Here is a 21,013-nt window from a genome sequence, read left to right as displayed (position 1 = left end):
AGCCTTGTATAAGAATTATGGTCATGTACCCAGAGCAAGCTGGCTTGCACAAATGAAAGAAGTGTTGTAGAATCTCTGGGGAAAGCTACAAGAAAAAGCTACAGTGGTAATAGAAATAAATAATGAACAGTTTTTCCAAAGAATAATTTGGGGAAAGTGTAGCTCTGGGAATACAAACTGTCTCCTAAAAAGAAGAAACAATCCTTGATGGGTTCTCTAGCTTCCTTTTTCTTGAAATGCCACACATTTCTACAGAAGCAAGAACAGTCAATCTCTATTGACTTTACAGGGCTTAAAAATAGAACAAAGGGAACAGGCATCAAAGTAAGGCATAATTGTGTAGAGGACTATCAACAACAAATGTGCAGAATCAGGAGGCAGCTTCTGCTTTGTTTAAGAAAAGGACAAAATTAGCTTTATAATTGCCTACAGTATCAGAAACTATTTTTAAACAAAACAGAGTTGGGGGGAGGCGACATAAGAAAGATAAAAGAAAGGTTGGCATTTCAGAGGAATAAACCACTGGCTTAGAAATAGATTCAGAAACTTCTGTGTTAGCTAGGGAAAGTCTTCCTAGTCCAGATGAATCATATTAGTTCAAATATTGGTATGAGATAGGATGCTGTTGATCTTCAGGATCTTCCTTCTGGCTTCAGATAAAAAATATTAGTGTGAGCCAATAGGTTGAAGGAATGAATGGAAAAGGTGGTCTCTCTCTCTCTCTCTCTCTCTCTCTCTCTCTCTCTCTCCCCCCACCCCCAAACTCTTAGGCTACAATTCTACGGAGACTTCTTTGGTGGTAAACCACACGGGATTTAGTGAGGTTTTCTTCTAAGCAAGCATGCATTGGATTCCACTGTACAATTGCAAGCCTTTGTACATTTTAACTGGAAGTAAGTTCCATTGAGGGACTTGCTGTATATGCAAGCAGACATGCACAGGACTGGGCTGCAAATCACATTATAGCATCACTAAAAATAGGAATCCCGGCTGTTATATGACTCAGTAAACAAGTAGTGATTCAGAAAACAAAGGGATCATGCAGAAAGTTGTGAGCAAAATTGCCCTCAGCCCCATTCAGTTCTATGAAATACTGTAAACAGACTGCAATAAAATAGGACTTTACCTAGCCCCAAGTTTTAAAACTGTAAACAACCATACAAAAACAACACCAGTATGAAACAATTTCGAATGATATTATGAACAATGTGCACATTGTATAAACATGTGATAAACTAACTCCCACTTATGGCCTGGTTGTTTGCCCAAGCAGAAAAGTTATTAAATTGCCTTTGGAAGTACACAGGATTTGGGAAAATAAAGAGGGTTCACATGCACAGCTAGGATGCAACCACAGGAAACTCTGATTCCATGGCTAGTACAAGTTAGATTAGGGATGAGAAAATCATGGCCCTTCAGATGTGGCTGGATTACAGTTTCTATCGATCCCAGCCGCCATAGACAATGGTCAGGGATTATGGAATTTGGAGTCTGACAACATCTGGAGGGCTACAGGCCCCCTATCTTTGTGTCAGAAGGCTCCCTTGACTAATCTTCAAGATCATGACAGCACACAGAGTATTAAGTCATTTTTTGTATAGATAGTCCAAAACTACAGAAGACTTTTGACAAGTGAATATGACACTTCTTCACCTCCTACCTCACTTCTGAAGTGGCAAAACCCATAATCTATTTAAGCAAATGACAACACTTCATTTACTTCTAACAAGGTCACTGATGCTCCTCACTAGTCCTATTACTACATGTTAAAACATTAAAAATGAAACCAGCCTTCTCTAATGTGTTGCACTCTTGCAGCTGATGCAATCACATGCATTTAATTCCATTGTATCCAATAGCCAGTCTATTTTCCGCTATCTTGGCATGATTACTGAAAGTATTCTACCTGACTTTCTAAACTTGAAAATACAGACAAATACTTCCCCCCACCTTCTGTATACTGTGATTTAAAATCAGCTCTCACTGCTAAACAAATACACCATAGCTCATAATATAGCTAGAGGTGAGAACAAAGAACACCACCTCTGGAGACAGAAGAAATTGTACCAGTGCTGAGGCTTTTTGAGTGCTGAAATTGCCTTAGTAAGTGCAACAAATGAATTGGTATTTAAAGTGCTGCATAAACCACAGTGCACTACATTCTCTCTGAATGCATTTATTTGAAGTTCCGTATCTTTAAGTGCTACATTCATGTTCCACAGTGCAATTTAGAAGCACAATTCTCCTCAGTGGACCTATCCAATTACTCGGCTGCTCTCTCGGGCCTTAATTTCTATTTAGGGAGAAAAAAATAAAGTAATGACTTCATCACAGCTATGAGTGCAAGATTCCGAAGCTGGAAGTTTTAATAGGTGTCAAAAATTTAGCAGAGTATTTAATTTACTACAGATCAACAGTAAAGGCTATAACCACATGTAAAAGAGGCAGCTCAGCTGCACACCTTGACAGTGTCACACCTATATTGTACATACAACATCACTGAAGTCCGCTTCAATTCATCCTGATTAACTAAAACCCCTTTGTCATCTGTTCACAAACACTAAAGCAGATTAAAATACCCTCAGCTTATAAGAATGCATTGAAATCCACCTTTCTAGTCTGTAATTATTGCACCTGCGCCTAGACAATTATATGCATATTTACTCAGAAGTAAATCCCAGTGCATTCAATTAGTGTGTTTCAGATTGCAACCTGAACTATATTAAAATCTAACTGGCCAACATCAAGGCTGCACTCCTATGCATATTTACCAGGGAGTAAGGGAGTTATGCTAACTCTCAGCTAGGAGCCAGCATGGCATTCACTGCTACTAGTACCAGCCATGGTTAAAGGTGAACGGGATGGTTTTGTCATTTCTTTTGCTGCACCAGCTCCAGGATTGCACAGCAAAGACTAGGATGTAGCCCATCACCACCCTTTACTAGCTGAAGATCCATTAGGCCCTTGGTCACCCCAACTTCACACCCTCCCCAACCCGGAATGCCTTGTGGTGGGGATGTCACCAGCATTAGCTTCTAACCATCTATGATGGGACCTCTGGTGGCAGCAAGGCATCACCAATGGAGTCTGGTGGAGGGACAGCTCTTTCACAGCAAAACTCATTCCACATGGCAGATCAGGGTTTGGATTGCTTTCTAAGTCACTTTTAAATCACTGAGATTTACTCATGAGTAAACACGCACAGGGTTTGACTTGAAGCATGAATCGCTATACTGAAATTTCTGCCTATGCGTAACTGGTAAAATCAAGATCTATTAAAGTCAGTGAAGGCTTTGCCGCTCATTAGAGTAGGAAATGGATAGTGAATACCTGAGAATGTAGGGATGGATGAACATATTGACTTTGGTTTCTTATATTCCATTCTTAAATTTAGTTTTCCACATTTCCACTTCAGTTTGTATTATTTTGTTTTTTGGTGTGTGTTTTTTTAAAATGAAAATCCTCATGAAAATTCACCAACATTTTAGAATGAATTTATCCTAATGTAAACATGAAGGACAGAATGTGAATGAGAAGCCCCCCTCTCACTCCCTAAGAAGCAGAATCAGCTTGGAGGGTGTGAGGTGCAAGAGGTATGGATGCGCAAGATGGGATTTTCCAACATCTACACCAGCCTACTCCTCAAATCTTGCTGCTCTGTGATTTTACCACCTGACGGCATCTACATAATGCCACTGAATCATGTTCAAAAACAAAGTCACAGGGAGGTAGGTAAATCCTACCTCCAAAACAAAGCTTTAAACATGCCCAGAACAAACACAGCTGGGCCTATCACTGTGAAATTTGGCAAGTTTCCTTCTTAGGGACATCTCTATCACTTCTCTATTTTCAAACCAAATGCCCACAAAACACATGGGGAGATTAAACGATTTTGTTTTTTCAACTCACCTCAACAGTATAAAGACTAAACAAAATAAAAAAATTCCTTCCAGTAGCACCTTAAAGACCAACTAAGTTAGTTCTAGGTATGAGCTTTCGTGTGCATGCACACTTCTTCAGATACCGTATCTGAAGAAGTGTGCATGCACACGAAAGCTCATACCTAGAACTAACTTAGTTGGTCTTTAAGGTGCTACTGGAAGGAATTTTTTTATTTTGTTTTGACTATGGCAGACCAACACGGCTACCCATCTGTAACTGGAAGTATAAAGGCTGTATTTGTGGGAAAGCTACCATAGCTAATCCATCTGAAATTTGGTAGGATTCAGATAGATACTGTATCCTACTTTATGGGGCAGCAGGGTGCAAAAACCCCATGCAAGTGCCAACTCACCATAAAGAAAATATATATGCAATATGGGAAGAATATGTTGCAAGGGAAAAAAATCAGTGCATTATAATTTTAAAGCAAACAAAAGTAAATGTATCATTTTCTCTTTTTAATGGTCTCTTTATGCCTTGCGACAAACTTTTGAGTTGTTCAGTGCATGTGCTATTAAAAGCAGAAATTATTTTTCCCCTTTATGGCCAAAGATCAGTTAAGCAGCTTCTTCCTTGACAAGACTGAACTATGCAGTTAAGGCTGGTCATCAACACAGAACAAGAATGATGCTAATGAACAAATGTAATAAACATTCTGCTGAATGGGAGGTTATGAAAGATACACACATACTTAAAGACCCTTGGTATTATATGAACAAATGACGAAAATACAGCCACATTCCCCAGTGTATTTTCATCAACCTAGAAATTGCATATTCAATCAAGATTTTTTCGGCTTTTTGAGCTGGGGGTAGGTGGGGTGAAAATTGCTGGGATCCTGGAGGATCTGTAAAATTTCTCATATATTTCATGAGGTTTTGTCATGATAGTTGTAACACAACAGACTCCCTTGCAAAAGAGAGACTGGCCACAACTCCGGCACTTCATTGTAACACACACACACACACACACACTTTTTTTTCCAGCCCACCCCCCAAAAATGTTTCTAAATGCCCCCCTTTTACATGAGATAATAGGCCTCATGAAGGCTTTGGAGCATTTTCAGCCTTGCCTAAAAAGGCTGTAACACATTTTCAGCCTAACTTCCATGGTATGTATACAACCAGAGCCTATTTCTAATCTCTCTCCAAGCTCTCATAACAATTCATGAGACCCCATGGAGTGAAGTTTAGGCAGGCCAAACAGACTGCAGTATGAGATCTGAATCTCACATTGTTTACTTCAGCTCCTTTGATGTCTCAGCTCCATGACTAAAATGCAGCCGATAGGGAAAGGTTTTGTGCATCCCTTGGGATCCTGCTATGTTTCCATTAAAAAAATAAGATTGTTTTTGCTCGTACTACTACATAGATAAGCTTGCAAATGTAAGAATAGCTGGTGGTACTACAAAAAAGTTTAGAAAGTTAATAATGTGGCAGCTGCTATTCAGTCTTCCTGGAAGAAAATATTTTATGAAATATGCCGGATTATGCACCAACCTTTTAAACTATGGATCCAATGAGGACCCTTTAATCAACAGGTTTTTAACAAAGAGCTCCAATTCTTGTTCCCAGCAGCCACGTCGTCAAACTTGCAAGTCTATTGGTTCCTCCAAATCTGGACCATTGCGTTAATTGACAAGTTACCACACTTGGAGATGGAAGGTGAACACAGGCAGTGACAGGAAAGGATGAGGAGCAGGAGTCTCCAGCAAATGCTAGCGAGCCCCCTACTGATCAGGCACCTTGATCACAATTAACAAGATGCTCTTTATTACAGTAGTACCTTGGTTTTCAATTGTCTTGGAAGTTGAACGTTTAGACTTTCTGACGCCAAAAACCCAGAAGGAACTACTTCGGTTTCCGAACACTTTTCGGAAGCCGAACGTGCCACATGGCTTCCGTATTGAGTTTTCCGGACGTAAATGCTTCCGGAAATGCATGCTTTGGTTTACAAACGTTTCGGAAGTCAAACGGTCTTCTGGAACGTATTACGTTCAAAAACCAAGGTACCACTGTATATTGTCAGATCTTGTTATTATTTTGACCATTTCACCTTCTTGCCTAGTTGAGTAATGATTTAGTGTTAGCAACACTCAGGATAATAAAGGTATGCCCTTTTCACCTGACAGAAATTACACGCAAACAATGGAACCTCATACAAAGTACCAGCAAGAATACAGCCAAGCCAGTTCTTGAATTAAATAAGGTGTTGTTGGATTCTATGGGGTGAATCCATTTGTTTCTTTAGCCTCAATCCTTTACCTCATTCCTCCCTCTCTCTTTTTTTTTTTTTTTAAATAGGAGAATTGTATAATCTCTATTGCCAATGGGTAAGAATTTATATTTGCATTTTTGTTCAGCATCTGAAAACGGAAGCCGTCATTTAATTTCAAGAGACATTTCCAGCATGACCCTTTGACCTGAACAGGAGGTCACTCATGTGTCAGAAGAGGAACAACACTGAGGAGCGGTTGTCAGTTTGACAAATGCTACTGCTCTAGTTTGTATGGCAAAGGTTTTATAATGACTCTATTAAGTAGCTCGAGAGTCCTTTATCACTCACATTGATGTCTTCCAAATCTAAGTTGTTCAGAGCGACATTGTTCCGCTTCCAGATGATAGGAGGTCTCAAGGTCCCCTGAATGGCGCACCTTAGAACTGCACTTTGTCCTACTGTTGCTGCAGTGATGCTTATTTTCTGATCTTCTGGCAGACTCAGTTGAATTACTTCTGTAAAAGATACGTTGCATTTAAAGTTAATTAGCATACAGGGTTTCTGCACCCTGGTAGCTTTAAGATTTTAATTTGAATTAAAGGCAAAATAATTTCCAAATGAAGTCAGGAAATAGAACTGTTTCAAATAAAAGGTCAGCATGACATTTCAATTAGATTGACTGACAAGTATTGCTTGGTAAGAAGAGAGCCTTCTAACATGAAATAATTTCAAAAGCAAAGAACATGGCACACCGGCTCCAAAAGTACATTAAATATATTGTCAAATATCTGAGCACCTTGACAATATTTTGTAGTGCCCTTCTGGATAAACATACTCACGGCATGTGTGTGTACCTGCACACACACTTTAGGGGAGCTGTTTTTTAAATAACCCTTTATAGTTAAATTAGACATAATGATGGCAACCATGTAGGTTTGCTCCAAGAATCTGCCCCATTCACAACAAATAAAGCAGGGTCAGGAAGTCAATTATTAAATCAAAAGAAGTATATCATTGGGGATTATATACCACCTTACTTCCTGGTGGTCCATCACTTTAGGCACATTTCTTCTGAGCTGGATTACATTTTTTTATTATTATTGAATTTATTTACTGCCCTATGCCCGGAGGACTGAAAGGAAGTAAGATGCCAGAGGGTTTAGCTCCACTGACCTGCGTACATCTTTTGATATTAATAGTAGACTCGACTGGTTCATTGCTTTATATGCAATAGGCTAGGCTGATGAACAATAATCATTGGTGTCATCATCATACCCCTAAATAATACTAACAAATCTGGTTTGCAAAGATGGGGCATCTTCATTAGAAAGTGAGCACACTTAACTAAAATAAGCCTTACACATAGTCAACATGACCCTACCATATGTTTTTCTATTTCGGTCTCTAGACATTAAAATATTAGTCTAGTGTTCAGTGGGACATGTTGTACAATCTTCTGACGGAACACTGCTATCTGGGATGAACCTGGGACAGCTCAGTCAGTAGAACATGAGACTCTTAATCTCAGGGTCATGGATTTGAGCCCCATGCTGGGCAAAAGATTCCTGCATTGCAGGGGGTTGAAATAGATGAGCCTCATAGTCCCTTCAACTCTACAAGTCTATATTTCTATGATTCTGTCTCAAAACCCATGTCTGACATGGCACTGTGGAATGTTTGACTGTACAACGTGTTCCTGCAAACATCTGAATTGGCTCAAAGTTTGGATATCGTTCATGGACTAATCTACTGCCAATGACTTTTCATCTCACCGTGAAAACCAGAAACTGATGACAAGCTCATGCTACAACTGATATGTCTAAGCTATGTGGCAATATGTAAATGGTTTGTAAACTGGAACCAAATACAATGATAGATGATGGACTATTCACAATAAAAATGGCAGACATTGTCAAGAAGAGTTATTGATGGCTTTTACTTATTGGCTTTACTGCCTTTTTTTTTTTTTTGAGAAATTTATATTACACTGAAAAATAACCCAGAGTAACATCTAGCAACAAAATATTGCCATACCCTCATCACACCCCTGTAACTCCTCAGTTAAGCATCTTTCTGGGGATGAGCCATGGGGGCTGTTTAGACATGGGCTGCCTACCAGCCAACAATGGAAAGAGCTCTTTATGGTTGGCTGTATCAGCTGCACTGTGCAAGCAAGGAAGAGGACAAATAGGAAGCTGGCACAACTCATGATGTTACATACGTATAGAATTCCTATTGATTTTAATAGGTGATGTAACCATATGCTCAACACTTTGGCTCCATTCAAACATAACAGCTGCAGACCCATGCTTCCTCCCCTCCCATTTTCCTTGCACAATAATTTCTTCCATTTTCCATTGTGTGCTTTAACCATGTTTCAGCATTACTTTGACATTATTGCCAATATGGTTAAAGCTAACCAAGAACCCTTCATCATTCTTGTTTGGTAATCCACTTCAAGCCATGGTTACAAAGGAATCTTAGCTGGCTTTAACCATATTCATGCCCGTGCCACTATAACACTAAACTATGGTTTCAGAAAAGCATGGAAAGAAAGAGGGATTCATGCATGAGAAGGGCAAGAGAAGATGTGTGAGGATGTACAACTTTGCAAAGCATGGTTTGTAAATTGGCCCAACATAGAATCACAGAATCACATGGTCTCTATCTCCACTAACATCAATGGGACTGAAATTAAAAGTGCTTAACATCGGCTTAACATGAACAAATCGGCTTAACATGAGCAAATAATGAAGATAGTGATCCATGTTAGAGTAGCCTTAGTAGGCTTAAGAGGAATGTTCTGCAATAAATGTTTTGTGACAAGTGGCCTAAAGGAGCCACAAAGAGCTTTGAGTTACTTCATTATTGCTCAAACAACAAATTAGTCTCAAGTAAGGCAGGCATTAATCTTTCAATTGGGGGTAGAACATCCATCTAGGAACATGGAAAGATCCTTAACTGGCTCCTTTTAGCCAAATTAAGAGAGCACTTTGTAATTAGCACAATTAAAGAGATAGCACATTTGTCTAATGTGTTTCCAAAAGGAAGCATCAAGCAAACAGTCCACTAGTTCTGGGTAGGGAAAAAGCTTTGTTGCATCATGAAAGGCACCTTTTTCTGGCAAGAAAAAATGGCAAGATTTTAGTTTCATAACAGCAAGAAATTCACAGTAATCCTGCTTGTGCTGTATTCTTAAAAAACAAAAAAGTGGTTCAAAACCTTTAATTACATACCACAAAAAGTAAATGATGTGTGTTCCACATCAGCAACTAACTCCAGTGCTGAATCTATGGAGGGGAAGACACACATTCTTCTCTGTATCTTTAGACATATCATAACCAACAAAAAATAGTTACTAAGAAGGTGTCCTTTGGCAATCCTGCACATTTAGCACTGACTAATTCTCTTGTCAGGAGCAGGGAATAACAAATGACTATGGTGGCTCTGAGTGGAACTATTTAAAATTACTGTAGACTAGATCTGTATTTGACAAGGACATTGAGCCAGACATCAGAATGGAACCATTGTTCATGTGAGCTCAAGATGTAGCAGCAACAAGTATGCAATGTACAAGGCTGGTTTATGACAAGTCTGAGGGCACAATCCATCAGACAGTTGTGTGGCTGGGATTTCAATGAGATTCAAATTTCAATGAGATATAGATTTGAAGCCTATGTTACATTTGCCAAAAACTTTCCCAAGCTGAACAGACCAGTCTTTATCGGGTGCATTAAGAAACCATAAACCATTGCACTGGAAAAAAGGTGAAAGAAAGATACATGGCTCAACTATTCCAATTACTGTCATCAGTTCCATATCTGCTTGCCACACCACCTATTGGCAAATTTTTCCTAAGCAGAAATTTAGTTAAGTCATGAGTGGCTGTGATCTAAAAAAACGAATCAGACTATTGTCCAAAGTTTCAACAGCACAAAACTGATAGTGAATAGAAAAGTAGCATTGGTACCATTCCAGTTCTTAAATACTTTATCACTTAACCACAAGTAGCTAAGAGAAAAAGCAAAATAAACTTTTTTCTTTTGGTGGCGGCAGGGAAGGGGGAAGAGACAAGGGAAAGAAAAAGTGAATATATGAACATCTGTATATATTACATTTCAATTGATAAAATATTAAAACGGGAACATATTCCACAGGATGTATAATGGCAAATATGCTTTTTAATTAACAACTATACATTTTGAGTCTTCCCATTCAGTTACTTATTTATTCACTTGCAGCCACAAAACACCCCTTTGAGCCTGAGCTAACGAACATTATCCAGACTGGAGCTTGCTAGATAGAATTAAGACCACATTAAACCTGTATTCATTTTGTTTGCCTATTTAGAATGTAATTTAAAAGCAATAACCTCCTCAAACGACATAGAACCATCCTTTGCATATAATCTACAGCAAGTTTCAAACTCTTAATGAGAAAACCATAAAACTCTGAAATAAAACAACAACAACAAAGTGCTGTGATGGGATAATTTTTACCTTTTGCTCCTTTGTAGTTTTAGTGTAATTTTATATATTTGTGATAAAGGTACAGTGTTATTGCATATGATCTTTATTTCCTTTTACTGCTCCTTCAGTAGTGTATAATGTCAGTTTCACTTTCAGCTCATTTTGTTCAGATTCACATAACAAGAAACATAACACATTTTTTAAACGCATGTAGAAGAGAACAGATGAAACTTAATATTCTCCAATCAGTTGAATCAAAATATAAATCAAAGTATTTAGGGAATAAAGCTTTAATAAACCTGTTTTGGGCAGCAATCATATATCCACTTACCTGGGAGTAAGCCCCATTGAACACAATGGACTAAGCAGTAGGGCGAGTAGACAAGTGCATTGTTAAAAATGCATTTTATACATAATGCTATAGTTTCTTTTATAAAACACAACAACCATGTGTCACAATATGGAACGAGGCCTAAAGAACATAAATAGGAAGGGAAATGTTTTCTGTCTGCATGATGAAACTTTATCTTGTTTGTTTTTGAAGATGCAAGTCACATCCATGTGAACTACAGGGAAACCAACCTTGATTTAAACCTCTATGTTCTAAGCAGGGGTTGGGAACATGTGACTCTCTAGATGATGTTGGATTCCAACTGCCATCAGTCATAGTCAGCATAGGGATGATGGGAGATGTAGTTCAGCAACACCTGGAGGACCACAGGTTCCCCATCCATCACATATTCTAGATGAAGAGGTTTTATTTGTATTTATTACGCAATATTTTTTGTTCAATAGTGGATCCAATGGTCAAGAAGCACCTGCTGTAGTGGGAAGTGAGGGGCAGGAGGGGTTTGTCAACCTAGCCCATCTAGGAGAAGGAAAACTCTGATCCTAAACTGCTGCCTTGAGAGATATTTTCAGGAGAAGAAAAGGCTAAGGAGTAAACCCTACACAAATCCGGAGTGGAGTCCCTAAGATGGCTGGATGGTGCTTTGTATGTCCCCTTCTGGCAACACCTGCAGCCAAGCTGGTGCCAAAGGTATTGCTCTGCTTTCCTTTGGACCACATCAGTGAGGCCGATGTGTATGGGGTGTGTGTGTGTCTTTCATCTGGGCAGCCCAGGACACACTGTCCAGGCTTGAGCCCCAGGGAGGTTATTTCAGTGCTGCTAAGACAGTGATTTGACTTCATGCCTGGATGTGAACTCCACTGTTTGTCGAGACAGAAGGATGCCAACAAGTGCCCTTTTGTTTTCAATGCTCATTCCAATTATGCAGGGGTGACCCTCTGTATACAAAGGTACTGTGGAAAATAACCACCCAGCAGCACACATTGACCACATAGCTAGCTCTGCAATGATCAGAAAACTTCAAGATGGCACAAGATGACCCTACTCTGTTGTAACCTCTACCCCATTCTTGTGCTATCTCATAGCATTACACCGGTACTGTATTTTAGCTGGCAACTGGCTTTTGCAGACACAGTAGCATGAATGCATGATGCTTTACCAATATATACCTGTGCAGGGTGTTATAATATGCTGACATGATACCCTAACAGGGGCAGCAAAGGTTGTCCCATGGTTCCTGTGTTCACACTACACATCCTACCTGCTACATATCCCAGCACCATCTGAATGACAACCATGTACCATAGAATTGTTGTACTGCCTACATGTTAATTCCAGCATTTCAGACAGATATTCCAACACAAATATTTAGGGCTGGTACACATCCAGAATACATTCCTTGAAATATTACGATCTCTCCGATCCTTACTGATGTCTTTCTTGCGATTAAATTTAAAAAACAGTTCATAAATAAATGAGAATATCTTTTTTAAAATTGTAGACATGAGCACTCAGTTCTCAAATTATGCAGCCTAAGTATTCAAAGTTGCAACAAAAAGTTTTCCTCCATAATTATTTTGTTTAAAAATATTCCATGCTTGGATTGTGAAAGGAGATTTAAAATAGTATAGATATTATAATTTGAAATGATTGCTTTCTCAACTGCTTCATTTGAAGAAGAAGAAGAAGAGGAGGAGTTTGGATTTGATATCCCGCCTTTCACTCCCTTTAAGGAGTCTCAAAGCGGCTAACATTCTCCTTTCCCTTCCTCCCCCACAACAAACAGTGGGGCTGAGAGACTTCAAAGAAGTGTGACTGGCCCAAGGTCACCCAGCAGCTGCATGTGGAGGAGCAGAGACGCGAACCCGGTTACTCAGATTACGAGACTACTGCTCTTAACCACTACACCACACTGGCTCTCACGAAAAGAAAACAACCCACTGGGGAGAAAGAGTTTGTGTTGTTGTTGAGTGTTTGTACTAGTGAGTCTTTTAGGGCAAAGCAGAGATGCAGGCTAAGGTGTAAGAGTTCTATGAGTTATTTATATCAAGTGGTCTGTGTGTGCGTAACTCCAGCTTCTCATTTTCAGTGCTTCAAGGAAGGAACAGCAGCTATAATCCACTGGAGATTCAAACATCTTTCTGATGGCAAAAAATATAGTTGCTGTTGGATTCTCTTTGCTTTTGTGGGGAGCCCTTAACCTATTTACCCTTACCATTGTATAATATGCGTTAATCTCAAAAGCAAAACAACACCCCCCCCCATAGTTTTAACTAGTAAAAAAGTCATGTGCAATGAAAAGCTAAGGCCCTGTAGTACCATTATTTTGTCCAGATATAACAAAGATGGCTTATTGAGAGCAAGAAAATAGGCCTGGATCACCCCTCAAAAGCAACCCTTTCTTCCTTACAAAAATATTAAGCCACAGGCTCAGCTCTGAATTGTCCCTTATCTGTATACATTTAATTTACACTCTTTATCTTTCCATACAGTTCCACAAGCTTGCACTGATGAATTATCCTTGACTAAACTGACTGACAACCTCAGGCATTGTTCTTAAAGTCTATATCCTCCGTCTTCTAATCCCAAACCACTCCCACATATCCTTTATCTGGTTTTCTCTAAATATGGTGTTGGTCCCATACATACTATTTTTGGTTCTCCTTTCTCTTCCTTCCTTCCTTCCTTTTGGGGTTTTCATTTCAAACTCTGCACTCTCCATCTACTCCCCGCTTCCCCATGCTTAAAATCCTCTTTCTGTAGTTTGCACCCTCTCATTATTTTTCTTTTAAAACTATGTTTCAGTCTTGTCTTACTGTTGGTCCTGGAAGATACCCAGTGTAGTTTCACAAGATGGACATGTAAGAGTAATATGCTGGCAAAGCAGGATGCCATGAGTTTAGTTTCATTCATTTTTTAAAAAGTCTTCATTGACAGAGGGAATGATAGGGTATTTATTCATTATTCAAATCAATCCATAAATTCATCATGAGAAATATACCCTGTTTCCTTTTTCCATTCTACCTTATAGCAGCTCCCAAAACCTAAAGTAATAATGGACATAAACACATAACATATTAAGGCTGCAGTCCTCTGAATGCTTACATGGAATAATGTCTGATTGCACTCTTGAAGTAAGCATCTATAGGATCAGGATTTATATGCTATTTAGTAGTGTGTATTTTCAATTATTTAGTGGCACAAAGACAAATCACTAACCATTTATATACAAAACTTCTTTATATTTTAGGTATATTTTAAAAATTTATTAATGGTGTGTACACAAGATAAAAGTCCCATTGAATCCAGTAAGCTTTACTCACAGGTAAGTGAGGTTTGCTCCCAGCAGTTCCAGATAAATGTGTTTAGGGTTCATCCTAACAATTTTGTGAAGTAAGAACCACAATATTTATTAAAGATGCAAATATATTTACACAAGCAGTTTAATAGGGATTACACTTGAATTTAATTCCCTCATGGTTGTTCTGTAGCCTATTGCTGGAATGAGCAAAATGGAGGTGGAATGGAGAATTTTAGGGAAGTTTTTAATGTTTAATGTTACTCTGTTTTTAATCTGTTGGGAGCCGCCCAGAGTGGCTGGGGAAACCCAGCCAGATGGGCGGGGTATAAATAAAAGGAGGAGGAGGAGGAGGAGGAGGAGATGCAACTGAAGTGGGAAAATGAGTCATAAGGATGTACAGAACAAAACAAATTCCTTCCAGTAGCACCTTAAAGACCAACTAAGTCAGTTCTTGGTATGAGCTTTCGTGTGCATGCACACTTCTTCAGATACAGGTTTGCTTCTTCAGATAAAGATACACTTCTTCAGATACAGGATGTACAGGTTTGCTTCAGGTTTTAACCTTTAAAGCCCTATACGGCCTAGGACCCTCATACCTACGGGACCGCCTCTCCTGGTATGTCCCACAGAGGAACTTACGGTCTTCAAATAAAACATCCTGAAGGTCCCAGGCCACAGAGAGGTTAGGCTGGCCTCAACTAGAGCCAGGGCTTTTTCGGCTGTGGCTCCAATCTGGTGGAACGCTCTGTCACAAGAGACTAGGGCCCTGCGGGACTTGACATCTTTCCGCAAGGCCTGCAAGACGGAGCTGTTCTGCCAGGCCTTTGGTCAGGGTTCAGTCTGACTCTCTCTCCCCTTTCATAAGAACTTGCATGAAAGTGGCCTCCCAATTTTTCTCACAGGCCCATATAAGTTCAGTACAAACAGTTGGGCCTGGTGAGCATTTAAGGTACCCAACCCTAATCTGCAGGTTGCCATCTGATTGGATTTTATTCTGATCCTGATCTGATTTGAGGATGTATTTTAATTGATTGTCTGATTTTATGTTAATGTGTTATATATTTGATGTTAGCCGCTCTGAGCCCAGCTTCGGCTGGGGAGGGCGGGATATAAATATTATTATTATTATTATTATTATTATTATTATTATTAACACATTATTTTCACTGCAAAGGCGTACACTGATGCAGAGTGAAAAAGCACACCAGGATATACTGTCATGTGTGAAAATCATGCAAGTGCTTCTTTTGTCAGTTGTTTACAGGGAGCTTTCTACATATGGACAAAGATTTGAGGTTATTTACAAACCATAAAGCGTATTTTTGTTGTTTGTAAATTCCCCTCATGCAAAATAGCCAACTTGACTTTGAGAGGTTTTGTTGTTTTCTAGGCACCACGCCAAAACAGGTACTTTTTTTTTAAAGTTAAACTCTATTTTTGTCAGAAAGGTAGACACCTCTGGGCCAGCGGTCTGGAGGAAAGAAACAGCGACACTGATTGCAGTTAGATACTGTAGCTCCTCTTTCCAGTGGGAGTGATAAAAAAGGGCTAATACAGAAAGGGAAACCGTGATAACGTAATGTAACACATTTCCAGTTTCAACCTACAGTGAAGTGATTTCTCACCCCCTTCCCCAACTCTCATGTGACAGAGATAGGCATTTTTATCAGTGTTATTTAGCAGACAAGAAATAAGCAAGCTGCCTGCAGCTACACAGAGTGTCAGAAATAGTACTGAAAGTCAAAAGTTGGTAAGTCCTTCCCGGAATAAATAGAAATCAAGCTCTGGAAGGCATCCTTCAAAGCTCACCTGTTCCAACCCCCTCACCTTACAGTACGACACTTTGTACATCCCTGCCAGACACTCGACTCGTTTTCCCAACTGAAAACCCCTATGAAGTTGTTCAAACATTATTTTCTCAACCCAATAAAAGCGGAGAGTGATTCTCAGAGTGCCACTGCTCTGTCACCTTGCTGAGCTTAGAAATATTTTTTTTCTAACCACTAGATAATAATAACAATAATTTATTATTTATACCCTGCCCCTCTGGCTGGGTTTCCCCAGCCACTCTGGGCAGCTTCCAACAAAATATTAAAATACAATAGTGTGTCTAACATTAAAGGCTTCCCTAAACAGGGCTGCCTTCAGATGTCTTCTAAAAGTCTGGTAGTTGTTTTGTTCTTTGACATCTGGTGGGAGGGCGTTCCACAGGGAAGGCGCCACTACCAAGAAGGCCCTCTGCCTGGTTCCCTGTAACTTGGCTTCTCAGAGCGAGGGAACCGCCAGAAGGCCCTTGGTGGTGCTGGACCTCAGTGTCTCAGTGGAGACGCTCCTTCAGGTATACAGGACTGAGGCTGTTTAGGGCTTTAAAGGTCAGCACCAACACTTTGAATTGTGCCCAGAAACGTACTGGTAGCCAATGTAGGTCTTTCAAGACGGTGTATCTGTACACAACCCAGACTGAAGATAGGAACAGTAAGTTTGTGGAGAGACTGGATACAGGCAAATCTAATGGCTGGGCAACTTAGACCAGGGTGGGGTACCCATGGCTCTCCAGATGTTGATGGACTAAACTCTTGGCACCTCTGACTATTGCCATGCCAGCTGGCAGTGATAGCAGTTGGAGTCCAACGACACTTGGCAGTCCTCAGGTTCCCATTTCTGGGTTTGAACATGGTAAAAGGGAATTGGCAATGACATCTGGAAAGGTCAGAGCTGACTAAAGGTGTTGATAAATTCCACCCTCTCCTTCTTAGAAATGATGCTCAGTTGCACGGGCTTTTTAACGATGTTTCAAAGACAGGTAAAGGTATCCAAGAATTCCAATGAAAACAGAAACAGGACTTGAAATTGCCAACGTTCACTTATTCATTCCATGCCCAGAACAAATATTATTGGTATTCACTTTTGTCTATGCTTTCAGCCTACAAACGGCACATAACTGATTAGATTCTCCCCCCATCCACACTGTGTTTTCATTGCTGTAATGAGATATGGAGCTGCTTGTGCGTAAGCGCTTAGACTCTCAGAGTTTTGTAGTCAGTTTCAAAACTCCTCCTCTCTGCGGAGCCATCGGTGCATGGCTGCCTTAATCGCTGGCAGAATCCGTCAGTGGGCGTTTCCGGAATTTCTTCCAACATAAGAGTTCTTTGACAGAAACTCTACGCCTTGATTCTCTACGTGACAGCTTCCTGCGTAGAGTAGGCGTCCCAAGGGGAGGTCCTGAGCTCTCCCCGCTGTTCTCACTGGAAGCGTCTCGGAGCCGTTCCTCCGACTCGGCTTCCTCTGAAACTCTCCCTCTCCCCCTGCTGGTTCCCTCCTCAGCATCCGAGGGTCTCCTAGTATCCTGGAGCCCCTCCACCACCTGAAGCTCCGATGGCAGTTCCCTGACATCCACCTCCCCTCCAGGACTCCCCTCACCCCCCGTTCTCCCCCTTTCTCTGGGTGGTGAGGCTGGGAACCCCCGGAAAGAATCTCCCCCATCTTCGGATGACTCGAAAACTGCTCTCCACCTACTACTATCCCTTCTTCCCGAATAATCCTCCCCATCTGATTCTTCTTCCTCTTCCTGTCCTGATTCCGGGAACCCCTCAAACTCCTCTTCCTCGTCGGTGGTGCCGAATTGCTCCTCCCAGAACCTAGCTAAGGGCTGGGGCCTCCTTGGGAACTGGCGGTGAAACTCTCCTACAAAAAACTCATCCTTGACAGTTTCTGCCGGTACCCAAGCATTTTCGGACTCTGGTTCCCCTTCCCATGCCACTAAGTACTCCACCTGTTTACCCTTCCACCGAGAGTCGAGTATTTCTGCTACATGACTGCTGCGCTCCCTCTCTTCTACTTGTGGTGCCGCGGGAACTTCACCCTCTCGTCCCCGAAATTCCCACCCTTCCCTGTGTGGTGACAGTAATGACCTATGAAATACTGGATGTAGTTTCATGTTGTCTGGCAGCCTGAGCCTGAAGGCCACCGGATTGACCTGTTGTGTAACTTCGAAGGGTCCCAGTCGTCTCGGCCTTAATTTCTTGCAACCTCCCTTGAATGGTAACCCTTGTGTTGACAACCACACCCGGTCCCCAACCCTTATAGTCTCTCCTTCCCTTCTGCTCCTATCTGCCTGTCTTTTGTATGCTTCCTTAGCCCTATCTAAATTCAATTTCAGCTGTTGATGTATTGCTTCCATTTCTTTCCTCAACCCCCCCCCCCGGGTTCTCCCCTGCTCTCCTGAGCTCTCTGAGCTTATTTTGGGCGTATTCATCGCTCTCGGTCCCCTCTACCAGTTCTCGTTGTCCCACCAATGCTGCCCCACACACCCAGTGGTCCTCGGGTATCATATGTCTTTCTTCCGGCGCTCCCTCCCCCTCCATATATTCTGGTTTCCGGGAGAGAGCGTCCGCCCTCACGTTTTCTTCCCCCGGTACGTAGCGAATTTCAAAATGGAACTTGGAAAACTCCTGTGCCCATCGCACTTGTCTCTGGTTCAGTACCCTGGCCGTTCTCCAATATTCCAGGTTTTTATGGTCTGTGCACACCTGGACCTTGTGTTGCGCTCCTATTAGTAGATGTCGCCAGCGTCGAAATGCTTCATAAATGGCCAGCAGTTCCTTGTCGTACACTGTGTAATTCCTCTCGGACTTATTCAACTTTCGTGAGAAGAAGGCACACGGCCTCCAGTCTGAGGAATCCTTTCCCGGCTGGAGCAGCACCGCCCCTACTGCTCGGTCTGATGCATCGGTCTCCACCCTCATTGGTTTCTGCAGATCCATGTGCAAGAGCTGCTCTTCCGAAGCGAACGCCTTCTTTAGGCGGTCAAACGCTTGCTGCGCCTCTTCCGTCCATACAAATTTCTTCTTACTACTGAGGCAATCGGTGATGGGTGCCGTTAAATGGGCAAAGTTTTTGATGAACTTCCGATAGAAATTTCCGAACCCCAGGAATCTCTGCACGTCCTTCCTGGTTCTAGGTGTCTTCCATTCCAGTACCGCCTGTACTTTGCTCGGATCCATTGATAATCCCTGGTCTGACAACCAGTACCCCAGGAATTCCACCTCTCTTGTATGGAACTGGCACTTCTCCAGTTTGACCCATAGCTGGTTCGCTTGTAACCTGCTTAGTACTTCCCAGACATCTCTGACATGCTGCTCCTCGTCCTCTGAGTAGACCAGCACGTCGTCTAAGAAGGCTACACAGTTCTTGTACAGCAAAGGTCCTAGAACGTGATGCATGAAGGATTGAAAGCATGCTGAGCCCCCCTGTAATCCAAAGGGCATAACGAGATACTCGAAGGCCCCCAGAGGGGTAAACATGGTGGTTTTCCATTCATCCCCTTCTCTCATTCGTATCAGGTTGTACACCCCCCTTAGGTCCAGCTTGGTAAAAATCTTTCCCTTCCTAACCCTGGTCAAAATGTCATCAATTCTGGGCATGGGGAAGGCTACTGGTTCCGACACCAAGTTGACGGCCCTAAAGTCCACTACAAGCCTGGGCTAGTGTCTTTTTTGTCCACAAAAAACACTGGACTGCCCCCCACCGCTCTCGACTCTCTTATGAAACCTCTCTTCAGGTTTTTGTCTATGAATTCCCTTAACTCCTGCATCTCTCTGTCCGACATGGCGTACAGTTTGCCCACTGGTAGCTGGGCTCCCGGGAGTAGGTTGATTTGACAGTCAAAGGGTCTATGAGGGGGCAGTCTATCTGCTTCCTTCTCACTGAAGACGTCACTCAGGTCGGCGTATTGCCGTGGTATTTCTCCCTTTTCCCCCACCGCCATCCCTGCCAAACTTGCCATGGCCACCCCCGGGTTTCCTCTTCCCTTGCAGTGTTCCAAACAATGAGCTGACCCGAAAGAGACCGTCCGCTGGTGCCATCCCACTAGCGGGTCATGTAGTGCCAGCCAGCTCATTCCCAATATGATGGGAGGTCCCGCTAGTGTGGCTACATGAAATGCAATGACTTCCACGTGCCTTGCCACCCTCATTGTCACGGGGACCGTCTGTTGGGTTACTTCTCCTCCCAGAAGTTCCCTCCCATCAATCGTAGTGACCTGCAAATGACGACTTAAGGGCAGCGTCTGTATCTGATGCTCTGATGCAAATTCCTTACTCATGAAATTGCAGGAGCTGCCTGAGTCTAACAAGGCTTTTATCATGAGTGGATGTCCGTTGGGTAGCTCTAGCACCCCCTCTATGGCGAGGGCTGCTCGGGGGGGTTCAGGCTTGGGCACATTCACTGATCCTTGGCCTGACTGCTGTGCCCTGTCGCTGGCAGCCAGGCGTTGGCTTTTACTTGCTCCTTAACCCCCTCCTCCTCACTCCCAACAGCCCCCACCATTCCTTGCCATGCCTTTCTTTGAGGGCAGACCCTGGCAAAATGTCCTGGCTGTTGGCAGAGGAAACACTTTTTGGCGCCTTTCCCCTCCTTCTTCCGCCCTTCGTTGAAATTTGAAGTCCCTCGCGCGCGCGCGCCTCCAATTTCCATCGGTTCCACTGGCTGGGAAGGTTGCTCTGGCATCTCAGGAATGCAGAAATCATTCCAACGCTCTCCTCTCCCTTCCCGCTTCTCCAGAGCCCTCGCCTCCTGGTGCGCACCAATCGCAAGCGCAGCCTTGGTCAGTTGATCCATGGACTCCGGACGGGGCGCGCGGGAAAGTTCATCTTTCACCGCTGGAGCTAGGCCTTCTTCAAACAACATTTGTATTGGGTCCGAAGCCAGATCCCAACCCAGTTTCTGTATGAGCAT

The 21,013-nt window shown here is 42.1% G+C and overlaps 1 protein-coding gene across 4 annotated transcripts in view; it reads right to left on the bottom strand.

Moving 5' to 3' along the window:
* The window catches only part of FSTL5 (follistatin like 5), a 359,747-nt gene that overhangs the window by 100,469 nt on the left and 238,265 nt on the right, over positions 1-21,013 (bottom strand). For all 4 annotated transcript variants that reach the window (XM_081875293.1, XM_081875295.1, XM_081875294.1 and 1 more), the window contains one exon: positions 6,508-6,674. In XM_081875293.1, coding sequence (XP_081731419.1) covers positions 6,508-6,674 — 167 coding nt within the window. The remainder of the gene's footprint in view (positions 1-6,507; positions 6,675-21,013) is intronic.

The sequence above is a fragment of the Podarcis erhardii genome, assembly GCF_964252035.2.
Source record: "Podarcis erhardii genome assembly, chromosome: 9".
NCBI lineage: Eukaryota > Metazoa > Chordata > Lepidosauria > Squamata > Lacertidae > Podarcis > Podarcis erhardii.
Note: the sequence above shows the minus strand (reverse complement) of the source record. Positions and strands in the feature narration are given on the sequence as shown.